General features: G+C 33.3%; 1 protein-coding gene across 9 annotated transcripts in view; it reads left to right on the forward strand.

The window, feature by feature from the left end:
• Positions 1-25039, forward strand: part of CPEB2 (cytoplasmic polyadenylation element binding protein 2) — a gene marked incomplete at both ends in the record, with an annotated part of 61004 nt that overhangs the window by 25368 nt on the left and 10597 nt on the right. For 4 of the 9 annotated variants that reach the window (XM_079719467.1, XM_079719470.1, XM_079719468.1 and 1 more), the window contains 4 exons: positions 5100-5150; positions 12777-12800; positions 21937-22107; positions 23435-23524. In XM_079719467.1, the coding sequence (XP_079575593.1) occupies positions 5100-5150; positions 12777-12800; positions 21937-22107; positions 23435-23524 (336 nt within the window). The remainder of the gene's footprint in view (positions 1-5099; positions 5151-12776; positions 12801-21936; positions 22108-23434; positions 23525-25039) is intronic. The other 5 variants (XM_079719472.1, XM_079719469.1, XM_079719473.1 and 2 more) reach the window with 2 other exon arrangements.

Here is a 25039-nt window from a genome sequence, read left to right on the forward strand (position 1 = left end):
GAGAAGCTGCTGTTTTAGACAGGATGGTCTGTGATGGCATCTCTTAAAGACCTAAGTGAAGTGAGAGGTGCAAGCTTTTGTCATATCTAGGCAAGTGCATTTCAGACAGAAAGGAGAGGAAATAATATGGATCCTGAAATGGGAATATGCCTGGTATGTTTACGTAATAGCAGAAGCCAATGTGGTTAGAATGGTAGAGCACGAGGGGCCAGATATTTATTCTAAGTGTGGGAGGGTTTTAAGCAATAAAACAACATGAGCTGACTTAGGTTTTAAAAGGATCACACAGACTGCTGAATGGAGACTAGACAGTGAGGTTATTCTGGCAGTCTGAAAAGATGGGGATGGCTTGGGCCAGGGAGACAGTGAAGGAGCTGGTGAAGAGCAATCAGGTTGATCTGTATGTTGATAATAGAACAGTTGACAGATTTATACACAGACAGAGTGAGGAGTAAAGGTAACCCAAGGTTTGGGGATGAGCAAACTAATGGAAAAAAGTGCTATATACTGATCTGGGGAAATACGGAGTTGAGGTAGAAAGCTGCAGTTGCAGTCATCTGCTTGGAGATGACATATGAAGTTTTGGTAGCAGATAATATCACATAGAGAGGCAGTGTAGAAAGAGAAGTCCAAGGAGTGAACACTGGAGTTTTAGCATTTAAAGGTTGAAAAGAGGAAGAGGATATAGCAAAGCAGACTTCAGGAGTGGCTGCTGATAGAGGAGAACCAAGAGAGTATGGTATCTGGGAAAGGAAATAAGATGATACTTCATCAAATGGATATCTTCTTGTTAACTAGAGGCTTTAAAATTGAGAATACACAAACATTAGGAGATGTTGAGGAAGTGATTGCTTCATTTTATCCTTTCTAATTCATATTTCTGTAACTTAAAAGAATGTTTAAATCCAAGGAAAAAGTGATATAAGAAATGTTATAATTTTATCACTGTTTGGTAAGTTCTTTTTATTGGTAGTAAATAGTTTAGAGAAAGAACTCATATGTTGATATATATCAATAAATGTATATATGTGAATAGTCTAATATTGGCTTAACTTATTGTAGGTCTTTAAATACTGCTTTGTTAAAATTTTAGTAACTGGTAATTTGTCTTTACAATTGGTCAGTTGTATGCAGTTGTCATAGTTCTCAGTGTTTTTTGATTCTCTAATATGCATCTGAAATGGCTAACATGAATTGTCTTTTTATGTATGTATTATGCATATTAAAATCATAATAGACTAATAAGACAATTTTTTGAGACTGTAGGTCCTCTAGTTACTCACTGACACCTAAGAATAAATACATATTTTTCAAAATTGTTTATTTTAAATTTTATAGTATTTTAATGTAAAAAAAAAAAAGTACCAAGAGGTAGTATATACCCGTTACTTACAGATATGTTAAAACCACCATTAAATTATTATACTTTATCATATTTTCACAATAATAAATAATAGCCCAGTTACCTAAAATTCAATTTGCCCAAACTCATTACTAGAGGACTTTATTTGTAAGGTTAGTTTCTTCTGGTATGACAGAAAACTCATAAGCAGCTTAAACAACATAGAAGTTTTTTTCTTTTACATAAACATAACACTCCTAGAAGCAGTACTGTGATTTTCATGGATCTAGGGTCCTTCTGTCTTGTTGTTCTGCTGTCCTTCATACCCAGCTTCTGCCTCATGATCTAAGATGGCTGATTCAGGTTGAGCCATTGCTTCTGCATTCCAACAAGCAGGAGAAAAGGTAAAAGAAAGAGGGAAGATCTTCCCTTTTAAGGATACCTTCCAGAAACTTCACTTACCTATTTTGTTTTACATCCTGTTGGCCACATCTTAGACACATGGGCATACTTAACTACAAGGAAGGCTGGGAAATTTACTTTTTTACTCTGGACAGCCCTGTGTCTGTCCATTTGGGTGTCCTAGTATCGAGAGAAACAGGTGTTTGTCTACAACTACCAGTCTGTGCCACAGGCCCTTAGATAATAGGGAGAAATTGGTTTTATAACAATGTGGCTTTTTTCTATTTTTCTTTTCTATATTAAAGTATAATTTAGCTATTATGCTACATAATCATTCTGTGAATATTTTTAATGGATGAATTTACCCTACAATCAACCGTGCATACTTTTCTCCAGATTATTTTATTAGCTAGGAAGTCATTATAAGATAGTGACTAAGTATGGAGCTAATCTGCCTGATTCGAATTCTGCCAGTGCCACCTGTCAGTGGGGTAACCTTGGGCAAGCTATTTAACCTTTTATGACAAAGTTTATCTTCAAGTGGGAAGATAATAGTACCTAACTCACAGGATTATTCTGAGGGTTAAATAATTGGTTGTAAAGAACTTAGAAAAGCTCCTGGCACATCATAAGCCCTCCAGTGTTAGTTATTACTATCAATTGGCAGGTTCTTAATTAAAGTAATTTTAATACTATCCCATGTAAAATACAGCTGTAAAAGTTGACTTGTAAAGATGTATTAGTATTTCACTGTGGTAGAGGAAAAGTAATTGGGTAATTTTAAAACAGTCTAAATTTGCTTATTTCATTTTGGAATATTTCATTAGTTATACTGAGAGATTTTCTTCTTTGGAGAACTGTATTTTAGAACATATTTACAGATGTATATCCATTTGCAAATAGATATCTGTCTTTTGAATTTTCCACATAAGGTGTGCCTTTTAAGTCCATTCAGAGACCAGAAGTCAAAAAACTATTAGTAATGAAAATATCTTGTTACCTGTGTCTTGGGACAAATAAAGTGAACAGTGAACCTATTAGAAGATAATTATGTGGCAATTGAAAGTTTAGTGTATTTTGAAGTGGAACTAGTCTTAAGGCTTTGCTTAATTTACTTTTCTTGGAAGTCTTACTTGAATCCCTGGGCTTGGTTAAATACTCCTTTGTGTTTTTTTTATATAGCATACTGTACATAACTCTTCACACTTGGCAGAGTTTATTGAAATTGCATATTTGTGTCTGTCTCTCCTACCACATCATAAGCAGAGACTGTATCTCATATGTGTATCCTCAGCATCCTGCACTATCAGTATACAAGACTTAATGAACTTGTTACACTGATCGGAGCAATACAGGTTGCCACTTTTGTAGGGATTTTGATTTTCAATCTCAAGTAAGAAATAACAGTGATTTTTTTCATGGCTTTAAGTTCTGTAAATTTGGTCAGCTGCAACAAGATGTTTAGAAATAGCATATTTCCAAAATAAACTCTGATCCTTCGGACAAAGTACTGTTCCATGCTGTTGAAATCCAGTTTAAGAAAGCTCTGCTTCGTAACTCTTTCTGTCTTGTGCCTTTTGTGCATACTCTTCTATTTCTTACTCCATACTAAAGTATCACAACAATAAACTTATTTGTATGTTTTTAGAGTATGACAGCTTTATTTAAGAGGTCATTTAGTTAACTAATGTCATGCTGCAGGAAACTTAGGAGTAAATGAGAGGTGGTAAATTGTCCTTTGAAGGACAGAAACATTTACTTTAACTATGTTGAGTCTGAAAACAAAATGTGTAGTTAAATTAGAGCTCAGATGAAGTGTGTGTGTATGTTTAAGTGTATATATATATATATATATATATATATACACACACACACACACATACATAGCTATCTATTTTAATGTCAGAAGTAGCTTATCTTTGCCACTTGGCTCTTGCACTGGAGATAATCAAATTCTTTAACTTCATAATTAAAAGCCAATAGAAAATATGTTTTGCATGGGATATTTTGGAAAGGACGCTTAGCGTATAAAGTACTTGCTGAAGTGGTAAGGGTAGATGCAGTTAATCTCTACTCCTTACTAATCATGTCAAATCCATTCAGATATTGGTTCCCCCCGCTCTGGTGTCAGTGCATTACACACTATCATATTGTCTTTTTAAAGGGCTGTGCTAAAGGTTGCTGAAATGCAATCTCACAGATACTTAATTTTTAAAAGTTTTCTAAGTGGATTTTAATGTACCTTTCTAATAGACTATCAGAGATTCAGGCATTAGAGGAAAATCCTGTATTTTAATGGACTACAAACAATGATCATCCTCACGATTGGCATTTAATCAAATAAGTGTTATGATGTAAAACTGCTGGATAAACCACAGTTTGTTCATGCATACCTTTTTTCTCTTCCACAGCAGTATGTAGTACTACTGTCCCTTCCGCATTTTAGTAAATGCAAAACTTCTAATGAAGGATGACTCAAAAGAAGTACTATGCTCTTCAGCTTTAATATTTTCATTTTTTATATTTTTATTTTTATGACATTTATAAACTGAACAAGTTAAATTTCCAATATCATTTGTAATAAAACATTTAAGATGTTTTTGTTTTTGTTTTTTTGCGGTATGCGGGCTTCTCACTGTTGTGGCCTCTCCCGTTGTGGAGCACAGGCTCCGGATGCGCAGGCTCAGCGGCCATGGCTCACGGGCCCAGCCGCTCTGTGGCATGTGGGATCTTCCCGGACCAGGGCACGAACCCGTGTCCCCTGCATCGGCAGGCGGACTCTCAACCACTGTGCCACCAGGGAAGCCCTAAGATGTTTTTATTAAACTTCTTTATTTAAATGAAACTGATAAAATCATATTGAATTCAATGGTAAGTTGTGATAAGTTTTGGGGGCTTATTTTTTATTATGATATTTTGGTTTTTTATTTAAGAATGTAAGTTTCTTTCCTTCAAATATCATTTTTGGGAAAAGAGATCTTTAGCAAAAATTACAAACATATTTGAAAATATTTTTAAAAATTTCACATCCTATATTAAGTTTGAAAGACTAGGATACCTACATGATTTTCACATTAAAAAAAAACAAACAAAAAAAACAAACAGGCTTTATTCTATAAGCATTGTTCCCAAATCACATTGTGCTCTTATTTCTAAGAACTAAAGTTAACTGTTTCTTTTTGTTTTCAATTTTCAAAGACAGTTTTAGTTAATACAATTTGAACTAAACAATATTTTTTTATTCCTTAAGAACTGTACTGTGCTCAATACATTTCTCCTCCTTACTCCCCTTCCATTTTTTTGCTTTTCAAACAGTTCCGTAATCTTCAAATTTCCCTTTCCTGTCTTTTTAAAGGTCGATTGAGCTATCCACATCCAGGAACTGACAATCTGTTGATGTTAAATGGTAAGTTTTATAACAACATTTTATGTTTCCAATTGATTTATATAAATAAAGATGAATGAATACATGTTTCTCTAAACCTTCCCCGTATATACAAGTTAATCATTTTCTAAGTATTCAGTATAAAAATAAAGCTACAACTCTTCCTGTACAGAAAGCAGAATTAGGAGTTTGAGTGTATTCTCACTGGCAAAGCAATCATTAAAGTGTATTTGTGACAGTATGATTTAATTCAATGATCATGACTTTGGAGACAGCCCTGAGTTTGAATATTGGCTTTCCAGTTTATTGTATTAACTTGGTTAAGTAACTTCCGTGAGCCTTAGTTTCCCATCTGTGAAATGGGAGTAACAGTCTCAAGGTTCATTATGAAAATTAAATGAGATAATATTTGCAAAGTGCATAGAGCTTGTTACTTATTATAGTACTTGTGTTTATGTTCACCTAAGGAATATACTGGTGATTCTGTAATTATGGGAGTCACACCAACTTAATTTATGCTAGCTAGAAAGTTTACACAGTGAATTTTATTCTGGTGGAAAAGAATAAATAAACTTTCATTGAAGTTGTTTTCTTTCTGTGGGGCAAACATTGCATTCAGAGTCACGGTACCTAGCACATCCATGACTGTGGGAGTACACATACAGGATTAAAATATCCTTCACAAAGGTATTTTTAAATCAGAGGGTGGGTCTGAGGAGAGGGAAGTAGGATGAAGAAGGAATGGTAAAGATAGCATAGGACTTCCTTTAAAATACATAATTAATTACTAGAATGGCTTGGCACTTCTTTTTCAGCTAAAGCTTTGTTGAAAAAAGATGGCAATGAGATTGAAAAACAAAGGCTGAAAAAACAGCCAGTGTAAAGCTAGACCACGTGAACTCTAGTGTTAAGTAAAAACTAATATTAAGTAAAGGTGAAAAGATAGGAATAAAGTCTAGGCTACCTAGGAGATTGTCAGGGTAGATAGGATTTTGGAATGAGAGAAAAATTGAAGACGCAAAACGTTAAGTGAGGTGCTAAATTGATTCATTCAACATTTGACCCTTCTGTATTGAGTCACCCACCACATGCCAGCCTAGTCTAAGCACTGGATTAACTATTAGTAAGGATCTTCAAAGATGGTTAGAGGTAGAATTGTCAAGGTATTAACAATGAGCCCAGACTGCACTCTAGGCTGAGGCTATGTTCAGGCTAGACCTTACAACAGTCTAGTAGTCCACATTTATGAAGTTAGGGAATTTTGGTGTTTCCATAGACTTTGACCAGAAAGGCACTAGAAATTACATTCCAGGACTTCTTTTTTCTACCATGGAATTAAAAAAAACATATCATTTAAGTATCTGTAACTAAAAATTAGACTGTTGAAATTGAGTTTACAAAACACAAAATAGATCATAATCTTTATTACTCTCAGGGCTTGATTTATAAAATAATGATAGCTTTAGGTAATGATAAATTTTTAATATATTGATCCTGACTTCCTTAAATTCTTTTCTTTTGGAACAGTCTATGTGGTAAATAAAGATCATTCACATTTCTGCTTTAACTTCTAAAAAAAAGCAATTTAGTTGAAAAATTTGAATTTGCATATGTTTCACATATTCTGTTAAAATCCATCTGAAGGAAAGTACTGTATGAGATAATTTGTTAGATCATTCACAGATGTTCTTAGACTGCTGAATACATAGTAAACTAGGATGATTCAGAAGTATATCGTAATCATAGTAGAATGTGTTGGTTCTGTGTGAGCAGAGCTTAGTAGCCACACTATTTTTACAGCTTATACTTTTTGGTTGCACTAATTGTTAAACTAATTGACTTTATCAGTTGTCTAAAGCCTTTATAAATAATCCAGATGTTAGGTTGAAAGTGTTTCATAACATAGTAGACAAAAGCATATTTTATTAAATATATATTTTCAAAGTCATATTTTCAAAATGACTTTGAAAGAGTAAAAATCATGTCCTGTGAATAGATGAAGGAATTGGATCTGTTTGAGAATATAAAATTAAGGAAGACAAGAGTTGCATCTGTGGACAAATCTGTTATTTCATTATGTGAACATTTTTCACAGAATGCCATTTTAGGGCTACAGTACATACTCAGTACAGTAAGCCATCCTGGAAATTCTGAACTTCTTCTGGCAAGGGACTAGGGGAGAAAAATTATAATGAAACTAGGACATCAAAAGTGTTTTGGCCAGTAGAAACAATTTGATCCAAAGAGAAAAAAAAAACACTCATTTGGGATCATTGGTTAAGAGGGAAAGCAAGAGCGGAAAATTGGGTATATTTATAGGGTAAGAAAGTATTTTAATGTTAAGGATTTAGATAATTTTTGTAGACATCAAGGTTATTGAAGAAGTGAGAATTAAGTGATGTTAATACCAAACCTCTGCCTATACTAAATTATTATTAAATATTATTGACTGATTAAAGAAATTATAGCATCTCAGCACATAGACCTGCTTTTTAAATTGTTACTCTTTTTAGTTTGTTACAGATTTCACTCACTATTAGGCAATTGATTAAGTAAGTTGTATTACTTAACCAACAAGCATAGCTAATATTACGGACTTTGTAAATCAGTATTGGTAATAAATTATACATCAGTATTTCTTTTGTGTGGTGGTTTAGCAGTACTTCATAGTGGTTAGCATCACAGACTCTGGAGCCAGGCTATCTGGGTTTACACCCAAGTTTGCTATTTCTAGCTGTGTGACCTTGGGCAGCTTCCCTTTGACTCAAGAGTCCTCATGTGTAAAAGAGAGGCAGCATGCTGCCTGCCTCTGGGGGATCGTGTGAGAAGTGAGTGAATTCATTCATGTACAATATTTAGAACAGTTCCTGAAAGTCAATGTTTGTTGTGGCAATGGGTGATGAACAGTGACAAAAATGACTTTGAAAGAGTAAAAATCATGTCCTGTGAATAGATGGAGTTGGATCTGTTTGGAGAATATAAAATTAAGAGAAGACAAAACTGATATTTTCAACTGAAGAATGTTATGTATAGTGGACAAAGAAGGCTTGTTTTATGTTATTTCAAAAAGCCAAACTAGAACCATTTGGAAGAAGCTATTTAGGGACAAAATTTGAGTCAATAAAAGTAAAATGACTTCTCAAGCAGTGTTTTCTAAAGTGTGGTACAGGGGCTTCCCTGGTGGCGCAGTGGTTGAGAGTCCGCCTGCTGACGCAGGGGACGCGGGTTCGTGCCCCGGTCCTGGAAGATCCCACATGCCGTGGAGCGGCTGGGCCCGTGAGCCATGGCTACTGGGCCTGTGCGTCCGGAGCCTGTGCTCCGCAACGGGAGAGGCCACAACAGTGAGAGGCCCACGTACCACAAAAAAATTAAAAAAATTTAAAAAAAATAAAAAATAAAGTGTGGTACACTTGCCCCTTGTGGTACCTAAGATGATTTTTGATGGTGCACAAATACACATTAAAATAAACACATGACTATTACAGCTTAAGAACATTCCTTAGAAAATACAGAACTGGCAGAAATCTGTGATGTTACCGTGGTGCTAGGCTTGATGGAGTCCATTAAAAAATAATACATAAATATGAGTATAGTTGTTATGAAGGTAAGGCAAACACTGTAAAGATTTTGTGATTCTACCTTTCTAATTAATTAGCATTATGGCTAAACATGTAAATATTCCTATAAGGGTTAAACAGGGACTGGAATAAAGGTCAGGAAGTTGGTCAAAATAGGTAAATCTATGAACTACCCCGGCACATCCTTTAACTCTGAGCCTCTGTTTACTCAGATATAGAAAAAGTTAAAATCCCACACCTGTATGTCTCATGAAGTTGTTATATTAGATTTTTGTTTTAATTTTAACAATAAAAAATGCCATAGAAATGTAACTGCAAATAGGCTCCTACTTCTGAACAGACCATGTTCCTCAATTCAATTAGAAATCCAGCTGAAATGACTAGTGGACACTGCCACTATTGAATAATTCAAATTTTGTAGAAGAGTCCAAATTTAACATCCAGAAGTACTTTAGGGAAGTCACATTATATAGGAATGGGTAGATTGTCTAAAAACCAAAGGTTTTACTGTCTGATGTTAGAATGACGGCTTTAATGTTTCTAAGTGTATAAATCTTATACTTTTAATTATCAATAGTGAAAAACAAAATTTTGAAAAACACCCTGTTTTCCATAGAAGTAAGGAGCAATACAAAATGGTGTATTTGAGTATTTGTTTCTATTACTGTAGGAATTACTGTACTCCCTTCACATGTCTCCCAAGGAAAATAGCTTACATTTTTATTAGTACATATGATTTTTCAAAAGGAGAACAGATAGAGCAGAAGTATGGGGAAGGGGTGGCATTAGCAAGCTGGTTTGAAATTCAAATTTGTCATGATTAGCCACATACAGCCATGTTTGTAATCAAGAGCTTGCTCTACTTTGGGAGGAAGTTATGTGTATCTTTTAATTAAGAAAATTTGCTCTGTAATGGAATTGTTTTAAATATATTAAGTTATGAAAATAGGAAACTTGAGTATGCAATCAGTTCTTTTTTTTATGCTGATGGACGTGAAGTAGATAGCAGCAGATTTATTTTGGATCTTGAAAAGGATTATGATTTGGGAGGCATATTTCTCTCCCTGGTTTTGGCTTTTTTAGAGCAAAAAATAAGAATGGCATTAGTTTCACACCAAGAGAACTTTAACCTTTAAATATTTCCAGCTGATTTGGTATGTTTACCTATCCCTTCCTCCAGCTGCAGTAATTCAGGTACCACAAACTATAGCTAAGAGTCAATATATAAGGCCACAAAGGTCCTAAGGAGAATGTTAGAATTATCCTATTTCTTTTTTAGTAGCTGTGGGTTAGAATCTAAATAAGATCATTGGTAATCCAGGACCAGAATGTAAAGTCCCTTATATAAGAAAGGTCTTCAGGCTTTTCTCACATCGTTCTTATTACCTTCATTTAAAACAAAGAAAAAAATATATATGTGTATGTGTATAATATATATTTTAACACACATGCATAATATATATATATTTACACATGTATGTTAAATAGCCAATTCCTCACTTTTTCTAAGGCTTTATAAATTTATGTAACTGAAATTTAATATTATAAATACAGTGTTTTATACAACAAATTATTTGCTTTTTTTCTAAATCATATTCTAAATGAGTTTGGGAGGAACATATTGTTTTAAGAAGTCTCTTTTAATTAAAACATAATGAATACTAGTCATCTAATGATTTTTCTTTCTCACTGAGGATTTCTGATAATTCTGATTCAGTTGCAGTGGGACATATCCCTGAAATTCACATAGAAATATCAGTAGAAAAAGTGAGTACACATACCACTGTTTAGCGTGGTGGTAGCAGATTGGTTATTTCCATGACAGGGAAGAGGAAACGTTTCACATGGTTTAGCTTCATCTGCAGTCAGTTCTATTTTTGGTAATGTAAAGACTTGGAATCTGAGAGTTGTCCAAAAAATAAGTGCAATAGCTCTTTACAGGATTCTAAAATTCCTCAGGTATGAGATAGTTGGAGAAATTTTCTAAATAATGTGTTCAAGCCTAGGACTGAGATGAAACCTAAGATGTTGTGAGTGTTTGTGCATATTTTCACTATTTTAATATTGAGTAGCCTCAGCTAAGAAGCATAAACTGGTTATGATGTTGTTAATTTTCTCAATAGATCATGAATTGTTACACATTATTATTTCATCGTAATTCATAATTTGACTTTAAATTTGATTAAAACAGTTTCATTTACTTTATAAATGTTTGACCCTCTGCAGCTATGAATGAAATTCCCCAAAGCAAATTTATACTGGATTAATGCCATTAGACCAGGCCTAAGGATAAGCAGGAAGCCCAGCTCCTAAGACATGCTGTGAAGTGTTTTGGAGCTTATTGACCATTTCCATGCTTAATACAACTAGTAAGACTTCAGCGAATTCATTCTTCTATAGCCTGTTCTTGATAGCTCCTTTTATAATTCCTATTGTCTGATTTTCCATAGTTGACTTCCATCTCTTTGAAACCCTGTTTTCCTTAAGGCCTATATATATAAGTTTTAGAAGACCTACACAACAAAATTCTAAATGCTGGTTCCACTCCTACCCTCATCCTAAACTAATATATAGGTCAGGTAAGCTATATATATAATCCATATATATATACAGATTATATATACAGAAACACACACAGAGGTAAGCTATGTATAAACTAGTATACAGGTCAGGTAAATCTGCCAGGCTTTGAGGTAACTGGACGTCATGGACAGGTTTAACTCTGCAGCAGATTATATAACTAAAGACAGTAGAATGGCAGGGGTGCCAATGAAGCTACTTTATATAAAAGACTAATATTTATTGACTTATTTCTTGAAGTATAAACAATTAAGAGTTTTCAAGTTTGATTTTCCTCCTTTTTTATTATAGGGGAACTACTGCTGTATCCTCACCTTGTAGTCACACTTCTTTATATTAAAGCCTTATTAGTATAATTTTGTAAAACCTCTATAATAGAATGTACTTAATGAGATGAAATGTTTTCCTTTGATCTTTAAGTTTTATACCTTTGGAGAAACTACATTGCTGACAACTTTTAATATATATTTTGATTTGAAATTTTTCAATATCAAATTTTTCCCAGGCCTAAAAAAATCCATGAACATAACTTAAGATCTTGATTTTGACAGTCGTTTTTGGTTTACTGTTAATTCCAGAGTGGAAATACTCATTGTATACTCAGATTTGGGGGGAGGAGTTATTTAAAAACAAGTTGCAAATTTTATCAAACTGGTACTTTCTTATGAAAAATAAATTGCTATATATATTTTTTATCCATGAGGAATTATGTAAACTGCTAATAACATAGGTTGAAATGCTTTCTGCTTTATAGTTTTACAGTATTTAACACATGTACTATTCTTTGATGATACTACTAATAATTTGTATCTAAATCCCTCTTACTCCAGATGTAGAGACATAAGCACTTAGTTAGCTGTTATAAATTGTACCAAAAAGATTGAAAGCATTATTAGCTATAGTATATCATTAATCATTTCTTCAGCTAAGCAAGTTTGAACATGGATTTATTTCTTTACATTCTATCTAAACACTACAGGCTTCAGAGAATGAATTTAATGTTGTTATATATTTTCATTCTTCTGCGTTTTCCATTTACTTTTTCCATGCAGGGCTTGGTATAAAGTGATTTAGACCTGAATTACTAGTTGGACAGTATATGCTATATCACTCTTTATAATAAGTAGAAAAACAAGGATGTAATTCAAGTTATTTCCATTCGTTGAGAAAATTATTTGGGATGCTATTTAACCATAAAGTGTTACATATTCCTATCCTGATTAGATGAAACAAATACTTATTCATGAATTTTAACACGAATGAGAATAAATTATATTTTTCCTGTTAATTTCACAGTTTTTATACAGTTCAGATGATACATATATGAGTGCTTTGTAAATATTAAAACACCATGCCGATGTTATGTGATGACATTGTGGTAGCTCTTAAGGCAAAGTAGCACTAATTTCCAGATGCCCACATAGCTTTTGTATATGTGGGCTTATTTTTAGTTCTGACATTTTACAATTTGTCCTTTGTTTACATGCAGCAAGGAGCTATGGGCGAAGACGAGGTAATTCATTTCTGTTTGCTATGGTATAACTCTTTCTAATTGGGTTTTACTGATCAATGTTGTAATTAATTATCCCAGATTTATTATTGCAATGTCTGGAAACTCACAGAAAAAATTGTATTTTGATTTGAGCACTTACTTGTCAAAGTTTTGAATCCTAAATATCTTAACCTTTAAAGAACGTTTTCATACTAATATGGTTATTTAATAAACTTTTCCATTTTAAGCTGTCCAGATTTTAACTGTTTTTGAAGTTATTTGTGTATCTTTTAAAATAAACCTGCTGTTTATAGTTTTTTTAAGAGATTTGTTTAATAAATACTAGTGAAGGTGACATACTCTCTCAATCTGTAACTGATTGTCTTATCTATGGTATGTAATTTACAACTCTAGTTTATTAGTTTTATGTTTGACCCAGTTGAAAATGACAAATACCAAACAGATTACTGTTAACACTGATATATAGAAATCATGGTGCTAATATTTCTCTGTGTCTTCTAAGAATATAATAGTTTATCTCTCCCTGTCTCTAACACCATACACACACACACACACACACATTCTTTCTCTCTCCCACAAAAGTCTTCCCCTCTGGGTTTTTGTTTTCTTAAGGAAAAGGCCAGGACTATATGTTACTGTACTATTCAGCTTCCTAGGAAAGCAGCTGACATTTTCCGTGGCTTAAACTTTGCTTTTCTTTTTCATGTGCAGAAATTGATGGGGAGAAAGGTAGATGTGATGATGGGATGAGAAGAAGCAAAAGTAACTTTACACTAGATTGTCCTCTAAGTGACCAACAATCATACTATTTACAAAGTTGTTGTAAGTGCCAAACTGAATGAAAGGATTTTCCTTGACCCCTAAAATCTCCCTTGAGCCATGGAGGATAGACAGTGTTAATAGTGCCTTTTGACAAATTTTATATATGTGTGCCAGTTCTTCAATTTCTTTTTATCTAGTCAGGAGTGTGTTACTTTGAAAACAAACAAGCAAAACCATTTGTCACCATTGACAACAGAAACTAGTATTTTATATTTGTAAGTAGTATTTCGAGTTTTGTACTTCACACTGTCTAAATTTAACTTCATTTTCAGAATTTGGTTTCTTCAAATGCTTCACTGAATCTCTTGGTTCTTTATTTTTCTAACTAAGAAATTAGAGGTTACAGAAACTCAAGACTTAGAAAACTGAAGCTGAATAACTTTCTAAAGATTGTTACTAGCTACTGAGAAGCGGGGAAGAATTGAGAATTTTGGTACCTATTTTCAGTTCTATTCACTATCTTATTTCACTATGCTATTTTAATATGGAGCTTTAATTCTCTTGAAAAAACCCATTTACCGATCTGTGATTTTTTAGGCATTTTTGAAACTATAGAGCAATTTAGGATTCTTTTCTTTTTATATACTTTTTCATCTTTTAACCTTAGTGTGATTTATGTTTAATCTGATTTGGTATACTCCAATGTAAATAAATATCATGATCTAGGAATTTCTTAGGAACAAGGTATAAGAAAGTCATGTTGTTTATCTTCTTTTATCTCAGTTCAGTAATTGTAGACTGGGCTTCCCTGGTGGCCCAGTGGTTGAGAGTCCACCTGCCGAAACAGGGGACACGGGTTCGTGCCCCGGTCCGGAAGGATCCCACACGCCCCGGAGCGGCTGGGCCCGTGAGCTATGGCTGCTGAGCCTGCATGTCCGGAACCTGTGCTACGCAATGGGAGAGGCCACAGCAGTGAGAGGCCCGCGTACCACAAAAAATAAATAAATAAATAATAAAAATAATAATAATTGTAGACTGTGACTATAATATCAAGAAAAAGCAAAAATTTCTCCTTTTAGATAGGAACTTGCTACTACTTATATATATCTCTGTCCTCTGGGAGCCATAAAGATTTCCTCTACTTCAGAACTGCCTCCCAGCATTGGAAGAAAGATCTCACATGTTTTTTTTGTTTGTTTGTTTTTGTTTTTGTATTTTTTGTGGTATGCGGGCCTCTCACTGTTGTGGCCTCTCCCGTTGCGGAGCACAGGCTCCGGACGCGCAGGCTCAGCGGGCATGGCTCACGGGCCCAGCCACTCCGCGGCATGTGGGATCTTCCCGGACCGGGGCACGAACCCATGTCCCCTGCATCAGCAGGTAGATTCTCAACCACTGGGCCACGAGGGAAGCCCCTCACATGGTTTTAAGGCTTTTGGTAGAAGCCTTCTGTGGGACAGAACTGACAGTTGTCACATTTATATGGCTTAGTTTGGGGGAGTAACACCTGAATTTTCCTCTCAAATTACATGGCATTAGTAATTCTTTTAGTTGGTCCTCTGTGAATAGTAGGAGTCTGTTTTTATAATTTTGGATTTGATGGTCAGATGAAAATATCCCATGATAAATCATAATATAAAAAAGAATATATATATAATATATATATATTATATATAACTGAGTCACTTTGCTGTACAGCAGAAATTAACATTGTAAATCAACTATACTTCAATAAAATTTTTTTTTTAAGTTTACCCATTAGAAATAACTATTGAGAGATTTTGAGTTTGAAAGTACTTTAACACAGTAAGTAATAAAACATTTAAAAAAAAAAAAAAAAGGCCGCATACCAAGGAATGACTCAGAAAGGACTAGAAGTAGCCTGGCTCTCTTCCTATTTTCTACTCATTTTTTCCTCTTCCTATGCTAGATGTTATATCAGTATCACATCAAAAACCTTTTAACTACCAAGGACCCCTTTTATGGGTTTCATGTTTTAGATTTGGTCCATCAAAGGAAGTACATTTATTCATTTATTTAGTCATTTTTCTTTTCTAAAAAGAAATCTCATACACATCAGATCTGTTGATGTGGGATGTGTCACACTGAGTTGATATAATTTTTGCCAAAAAATAAGACATTGTTCTTTACCAGTGCAGTGGTGGGTGGACGGTATTATTTTCTCAAGGCATGTTGACTTTATAATCTAGTTTAGGAAGAACTATTTTTTCTTCTTTTGTCACCTTTGACTCACCTTTAAGCTCAGGCACAGAGTAGCTGTTTTCATTTAAAAGATTTCCCGCTTGACTGCAGTAAAACCAAATTACTACCAAAATGAATTTATATATTTTAATATCTTTAATAATGTCAACATAAGAACTTTAAATCAAACTGGGTACAGATATTAATATATGAAATATACCTTAGGAATAATCAAAATTTAATTATACTGAAAGTAATTAAGAAAAAGCAAAGATTTCTTACCCTGCTTTTCATTTGTATCCTCCCCGACTCCCATGTATTTCTGTACTGTGGGAGCCATAAAGAGTTCTACTTCAGTGCTGCCTGGGGGCCAGGATTAGAAAGGAGAAAGACTCTCACATCTATCTTTTGTATTTATTGTCTGTTCAATGTTTATTCCATTCTGAGAGTGAGCATACTCCTCTGAGCTTGGAGTAGGGTGGTAGGTTGTGAAGGGAGGTGTGAAATGTAACTTAAACTCTATCTCTCAATCTAAAATATTTCTATTATTGCAATATTCCCTTTAACAAAGGATTAAATGGCTGCTCTACTCCAGAAGGAGTAAAAATACATAGAATATTTTAAAAAATAATAGAAATAAAGAACCTACAGTATTTTAGTTAGTGGTACTAAACACCACAAAGCAATCTTTTCTAGCAGACAAGCAAAGCTTTAGTTAGTAGATTTTAGTAGATTATATATGGAATGAGAAGAGAAATACTTTTTAAAGAGAATGAAAATATGGAGGTTTAATTAGAGAGGTTGGATTTATTCATACTGTATATGTAGCCATTCATATTCATGTGCTATAATGAATAAGGAATTATTAATAATACATTATACTTAAAATATTGCTTAAAAGTTGACCTGGGATTTTCTATGATTAGATTTAATTTGAACCCATTTGACTCTTTTAACAGTCTTGTGAAGTAGCCAGAGTAAGTGTATACCCCCTAATATCACCACTACCAAACCCTTTTATGATGACATAAAGGCTGAAAATTTTCATCTTTGATAAATACTTTTTTCACATTTTTTATTGAATTATAATTTTCATACAGTATTATACTAGTTTCAGATGTACAACATAGTAATTCAGTATTTGTGTGCATTACAAAATGATCACCATGATAAGTCTGTAACCATCTGTCACCATACAAAGTTATTACAGTATTATTGACTTTATTCTCTATGCTGTACATTACATCTCTGTGACTTACTTGTTTTACAACTGGAAGTTTATACCTCTTAATCCCTTTTACAACTATTTCTATTTTGTTTATTCCCCTACCTTTCTCCCCTCTGGAAACCTCCAGTTTATTCTCTGTATCTATGAATCTGGTTCTGTTTTGTTCTGTTTATTCATTTGTGTTGTTTTTTAGATTACACATATAAGTGAAGTCATACAGTATCTATCTTTGACTTACTTCATTTAACATAATACCTTCTAGGTCATCCATGTTATTGCAAATTGCAAGATTTCATTGTTTTTTTTTTTGGCTGAGTAATATTCCATGGCATATATATACCACATCTTCTTTATCCATTCATCTATTGATGGACACTTAGGTTGCTTTCATATCTTGTCTATTGTAAATAATGCTGCAGTAAACATAGGGGTACATATATCTTTTCGAATTAGTGTTTTCATTTTCTTCAGGTAATACCCAGAAGTATTATTGCTAGATTGTAATGGCAGCTCTATTTTTAATTTTTTGAGGAAATCTCTATACTGTTTTCCATAGTGCCTGCATAAGTTTTTGTTCCCACCAACACTGCATGAGTGTTGCCTTTTCTCCACATCCACGCCAGCACTTGTTGTTTCTTGTCTTTTTGATAACAGCCATTCTGACAGGTGTGAGTTGGTATCTCATTGTGGTTTTGATTTGCATTTCCCTGGTGATTAGTGATGCCGAGTATATTTTTGTGTATCTGTTGACCATCTGTATGTTTTCTTTGGAAAAATGTCTATTCAAGTCCTCTGCTTATTTTTGTTGTTGTTGTTGTTGTTGATAATTGAGTTGAATGAGTTCTTTATATATTTTGGATATCAACCCCTTATTGAATATATCATTTACAAATACATCTCCCATTTAGTTGATTGCCTTTTCATTTTGTTGATGACTTCCTTCACTGTGCAAAGCTTTTTACAATTTGATGTAGTCCCATTTGTTTATTTTTGCTTTTTTTATCCTTGCCTGAGGAGACATATTCAAAAAAAGTATTGCTAAGACCAATGCCAAAGAGCTTACTGCCTATGTTTTCTTCTAGGAGTTTTAGGTCTTACATTTAAGTCTTTAATCCATTTTGAGTTTATTTTTGTATATGGTGTGAGAAAGTAGTTCAGTTTCATTCTTTTGCATGTTGCTGTTCAGTTTTTCCAGCACCATTTATTGAAGGGGACTATCTTTTCCCATTGTATATTCTTGCCTTCTTTGTCATATAGATTAATTGACCATATAAGCGAGGATTTATTTCTGGGCTCTCTGTTCTGTTCCATTGATCTATGTGTCTGTTTCTATGTCAGTACCATACTATTTTGATTACTCTAGCTTTTTAGTATAGCTTAAAATCAGGGAGCCTGATACCTCCAGCTTTGTTCTTCTTTCTCAAGATTGCTTTGGGTATTCAAGGCTTTTTTTTTTTTTATGGTTCTATACAAATTTTAGGATTATTTGTTCTAGCTGTGTGAAAAATGCCATTGGTATCTTAATAGAGATTGCATTGAATCTGTGGATTGCTTTGAGTAGTATGGAAATTTTAACAATATTAATTCTCCTATGAGCACAGTATATTTTTCCACTTATTTGTGTCATCTTCAATTTCTTTCATCAGTGCCTTATAGTTTTTAGAATATAGGTCTTCCACCTCCTTACTTAAGTTTATTCCTAGGTATTTTATTCTTTTTGATGTGATTGTAGGTGGGATCGTTTTCTTGCTTTCCCTTTTCTGATAGTTCATTATTAGTGTGTAGAAATGCAACAGATTTCTGTATGTTAATTATTTTGATAACTGTCAGAGAATGGATGAAATCTTCAAAGTATGACCAAAAAAAAGCCAGGGTAATACTATAAGACAGGGTCAGCAAACTATAACCCACAAGCCAAGGCTTCTGGTTTTTTAAACAAAGTTTTATTACAACACAGTCATGCCCATTCAGTTACTTTTTGTCTGGTTGCTTTGGAGCTACAGTGATGACAGTTGAGTAGTTGCAACAGAGAAATGTATGGCCTACAAAGTCTAAAATATTTACTATCTGGCCCTTTACCGAAAAAAATTGCTAGTCTCTTCTCCTCGAAGAGACTGACTTACCTACTCTACACCTATACCCAGACATACCAATTTTTAAAAGAAACAAAATTTTAGTGAACTTAATTTTAAAGTAAATATATTATGTCTAGACATTAATTTACAAAGGCATACAGGGTACTAGGTTTTAATTGATTGTTTAAATTAAATATCTTATTCATTCTCTGTGAGAAAAGGACAAACCTATTATTGGGGCAAAATACTTTTAAGTAATAAATGTACCTTATAGCTCCTGTCTCAGTTCTTTGGAGAAACATGTGTGATAGTGATTCTATCTGATTAAACAGATGGTGCCTGAGAGAGATCAGTCCTGGACCTACTTCTGTTGTTTTGATAGTTTTTTTAATCCTTGCATATGAAATAAAAATCATACCATCACACTGGTGGGTTATTTAACCTAGTAGAGTGGCTGCTAGGATCTTGAGGATGGGAGGAATATTCATTCTCAATAATAATAGTTTGTTTTTGCTTTTATTTTTAAAACAACAATCAGTAAATAAAAGTATAGATATACATTGATATCAAAGAACCATGCTCAGCTTTAAGCTATAAATTGACTAATTTTGTACAAATGTTTTCTTTTCCTCTCCTGGTAATTTTAGTTTTCTTTTTTATTCATGAACTTGATGAACTTTGCTGAGAAGTATATCGATTATTTAAGTTTTCAAAGCCAACTTTTGCCTTTATTGACTTTTTTTTAACGTTAGTTTGTTTTCTGTGTCATTGATTTTACTTTTTTCATTTCCTTGATGCTACTCTTTTTGTATTTAATTTATTCTTTTTCTATCTCTTTGTGGCAGAAACTAGGATTAGTTATTTTAAGCATTTCTTATTTTCTAATATGCATTTAAAACTATAAAATTCCCTGTAAGTATGAAAATTGTCCTCTAAGTAAGTAGCTCTTGCTACATCCCACAGATTTTATATTGTGATTTCATTATCAGTCAGTTTCATTCTTTTGCGGTATAAAACCTGAAAATATATCCTAGTTTCAGAGCAAAAAAGGAGAAAGGTAATTTAATTTTGGTTGAAAACTGTTGTAAATATTTTAGTCCATATCACTTTATGATCAAACTCTACTTTTCTCAACACATATAATTTTACCTTTACTGCCAGTCATTTTCATGGATCATTCTAAGAAAGTATGTTTAAAGTATATGGAAAACATAATTATTAACTGGTTCTCCTTTTATTTTCATGTTGATTTGGGTTATAGGGAAGGATAATTGGAAAGGTAAAAAATAATATTTTTGTTGGTGATATATATTTAGTTAACACCTTTTTTAAACGGGTATTTAACTCTATAACTTTTATGGCTTCTAGAAAGAAAGTGGTCATGATTTCCCAGCAATGAAGATTCTTGTTAGTATGGCCAGTATGTGACATATTCCTAGCCTTTCCATTACATCCTTTGTTCAGCTGAACTTTGGTTAATAGATTTTAGACATATAGATTATAGATTTTGATAGTTATTTTACTAACTGTAGTATTTATTATAATTAGAAATATAGAATAATTCATTAATATATAATGAATATTCTTACAATATTATAGTTAAGAAAAAATTTTAAGTCATTTTGGGTCACTTGTGTGACATCGCTTATGTAGTGATTTTCTTTGTCACCGCATTCAATATTTATATTAAAGTATTGCCATGTCTGAAATAAGTATGAAATTTGGATTTGCCATTTTAATAAAAAACTAGTTAATGTGCATGTTGTTTCTCTACCTCATCTTATTCCTTTTAAAATATACAATTATTTACTTAAAGTCCAACCATAGAAAGTTGAACCAGTTATTTATAATTAATATTACTTTTGATGGCTATTGATGAGGTTCATTTTAAGGAAAATAGTTTCATTTTGAAGAGCTTTCTTTCCATTGATCACAAAGAATATTGACGTTTTTTTCTCATTGGTCCTTATTCCTGATAGCAAAGGTATTGGGAAAGCTAAATATCCAGGTTACTCAGTGAACATGGGTATCTTTCAGAACGTCTTACTTAAACTGAATTTGAATCTGCAGAATAATTTCTGTTTACTATACCAAATATGATCTTTCTCCCTGTTTTTGGTCTTATAAAATTAAAATTCTTGTTTCTAACATCTAGCTAGCTATAGTTCACAGACATGTAGCCCCTTCCTTCTCACTTCAACCCCAATTCTATGCAGGCCACAGAGTCTAGCATCAGGATTGCTGCAGAGGATTATACAGGCTGTGCCCATAAGAGGGTGGGTTCAGATGGGGACTGAAGTCCTAGAGGGGGTGCCTTTTTCTGTTTTGCATATGTGCAGAAGCACATATTTACACATATGTGTGTAAATATGTGCATATTTACACATGCAGTAAATTAATTCAAGGTCTTATATGCAAGTATTACTTGGTGCTTTTGTCCTTACTTACTGTAGTGTGCAAGTGGTTTTTTATTGTCTTCTTATCTGTTTAGTCTGTGCCATTTCTTTCTGCCACCAATTTCTAAAAGGTTTCTCCTAAAACCTTTCTTCTAAAAGGTTACACATCCAGTCTACCCATCCCCATACATCAGATTCTTGCTGCTTTCCATAAGAAATTGAAGTGATTTAGTGTTTGTTTGTGATGTAATTGTTGTCATATGACCATGTTTATTTCTAAGTCATTCCTCAGACAACTTCTTTCTTGAATCTAGGTAATTAAACCTTTAAACTCTCTGAATTTTCCTTAATTTTTGTATGCCTATGTCACCTTCAATTTTAAGCCTTTGAATTTGTTGTTGCTCTTTTTATGCCTGACTTTAATTTATCATTTTCTTAGACCTGAGATTCAAGTTATATTTGTTCTTATATTTTAGGTCGTTCTTCCCTCTTTCCAATAGACGATGGCTTGCTGGATGATGGTCATAATGATCAAGTTGGTGTTTTAAATTCACCCACATGTTACTCAGCTCATCAAAATGGAGAGCGAATAGAACGTTTCTCTCGAAAAGTTTTTGTTGGTGGTCTTCCTCCAGATATTGATGAAGGTAAAATGATGATTTGGCATATAAAAAAACAAACCTGAAATATAATGTGAATGGGGATATGGAGTTTTTTTTACCTCTAGAGATTTTCAGTTAAAATGGATATCCATCTCTGTTTAAGTATTTTGTCACCTGTTGAAATATAAAGATAATTGAATAACTTTTTTTAAGTTTGTTTTTTTTACTTTATATCTTATCCATATTGTTATTGTGAGCATTTTTTGTAAATAAGATTTTCATCTAGTTCATCTCCCACTTATGTTTTTTAAATATAGAACATATTTGAATACATTAAACTTCTTGTTCTATGTATTTATTTAAAACTTTTTAAAACTTTTTGTATGAGTATAACATGCATGCATGCGCACACACATGCACGCACGTGTGCACACACACACAATGAATTAAAGGTAACCAACCACAAAACTTTACCTGTAATGCATGACAGTTAAAAATTCAATTTCTTTAAGTATAAATGTGCTTTTAGAAACATGTAAGAAAAGAGGCTATAAAACCCAAGCGAATAATGGAAACAGTACATAAACAGGAAATTTAGGTTATACAAAGACTAATAAGCATATGTAAAAATTATCATGTGTAATAATAACAAAAGAAAAATAATTCAAGGTTAAAAATACTGAAACTAATATTTGCAAAGCTGTGGGAAATCTGCCACTCTCGTTCACAACTTACTAATAGAGAATATATTGCTACATTTTGGAAATTTTTTCAGTTGTGATTCAAATATCCACAAACTTATTCTATGTATTAACCAGTATAATAAAGTTTCCATGTGATAAAATAACCTAGAACATGTCATTGGATGTGACCTGTATGTCTTTCACTGAAACTACCTGGCATGTATCAGACCCTAGTATATTTTAGAAATATTATAGCTTTACATGTCTTGTTTCAGCAGCCCTTTTTTTCCTACAATATTTTACTTTATCAAGCAGTAATGGATCTCTTTATGGATCTTTAACTTGATATAATGTTGGCATGTTTTTCAAGCCAGTGATATTTATGATTTGGTATACTATAAATCCATTAGTGTCCATACATTAGTATATAAAATTATAGAAGTCACACTGAATTGATTATTCTAGCCAATTTGCTACTTAAAAACTATTTTGATTAAAATAGCTATTAAGATTTATGTATCATTTTAGTGAGGATATTAGACATGTTTCTAGTATTTATATTCTAGTTTATCTTAGGGTATTTGGTACTTTAAGTTTTTAAATCTTTAAAATAACGTATAAAATATAGGAGTTTTTTAGAATGGATCATTAAAACTGATTCCTGATGCATATTATTGTACTTTTTTAAGATGAAATAACTGCTAGCTTCAGAAGATTTGGGCCTTTGGTAGTAGATTGGCCTCATAAAGCAGAAAGCAAGTCCTATTTTCCACCAAAAGGTAAGAGATTGTTTTGTTAATATTTGCTAGGGAATAAGTTATATGAGAGCTAATTTTCTCTGCCTAAAGTATCATTCTAAGTAACTTGGGTACAGACATATAATAAAGTGTCTCTGATCAGTGAAATTAAGAAATGTGTGAAGTGAGAATAAAATATAAACCTATGACTATTTTAAGTATTGCAAGATATACATAAGTGTTTCAGATAATAGCAGATAACAAGAGAGCAGTATATACTCTTGGTGAATTCAGATAGAGAAGAAAATGAATGGTCAGAAAAAACTCAATTACATAAAGAGATAAAATGTGCAGAGGATGCCTAGTTGTGTTACTTACATATTGCCAGGATACTACTGTGACTGGTCACCAGAGGACAAGAATCACAAATTGAGCGCACATTCATTTGAGCAAAACAATGCCACAGTCAGTGGGAACAGGAAGGATCACCTCACCCGCCCAGAGTGAGGAGGGGAGGCAAGGGGAGAGAAATAAACATGAATCCAGTCAGTCAGATTGCTAATGGCACATTCTCTGAAGTGAATAAAAGAAAGGGGAGGTTGAAAGACTAAGACTTTACTTTGAATATTATTGAAATGTAATTTTAGAAATGAAAAAACACACTGTTATTCTCATGGTTGAGTGGATTTTCAAGCCTGGAAAAAAGACTCCAGTAGATCTATTGAATAATCTGATTTTGGCTCCAGGAAAGGAAACATGTTAAGAGTTATTGGCATACAAAAACTAGCTAAGGGATTGTGGTGATAAATTATATGGGCCGTCTCTACTTTTTGTCATTGAGAATTATAGAACTTCCATTAGTGGTTTATGTAGTTCCTTAGAGAAATGGAATAATGTGGTGATTTTTTTTAATACCTTTAGATCTAATACTTACAGAATCCTTTGAACCAGAGATTCTAGATCCCAGGCCTCCATGACAGTCTAGTTAGAGATATGGACCTGTCTCCATATACTCTAAATTTTCACATGATTTTGGAGTTTACTGGACCTGGAGGTCCTGAATCCTTGGTGTAGAGAGAAAATTAGCTCCATATTGATGTAGATGTTCATTTCTTAGCTTAGTTTTAATCTGTTGTTCAGTGTTATGATCTTGTCCTTTTATACAGTTTATTTTACTGAGTGTTCAATAAAAATGCCTGTTGGTTTCTAATGGTCCTGCCTAAATTACCATCATCCCTCGTTTGGACTATTTCAGGTGTATGACTAGTCTGTCCACATTTCTGGCTATCTCCAGTTTTTCTCACACAGCATAGCTAGAGTAATATCTGTGAAAACAATCTGATGGTGCTACTCCTTGCTTCCAGCTTAAAACCCATCAGTGGTTTCTCTTATTGTTAGGATAAAGGCAAAAATGCATTCTCCCTGCCCGCCCTCCCCATCCCGTTCCTTCTGCCAGTATTGCTTCTTGTTTCTTTCTGGCTCTGCAAACTGGCCTTGCTCTCTCCTGCCTCAGGACTTTTATGTTTGTTGTTCTCTTGACCTGAAGGCTTTCCCTGC

The sequence above is a fragment of the Hyperoodon ampullatus genome, assembly GCF_949752795.1.
Source record: "Hyperoodon ampullatus genome assembly, chromosome: 1".
Classification (NCBI taxonomy): domain Eukaryota; kingdom Metazoa; phylum Chordata; class Mammalia; order Artiodactyla; family Ziphiidae; genus Hyperoodon; species Hyperoodon ampullatus.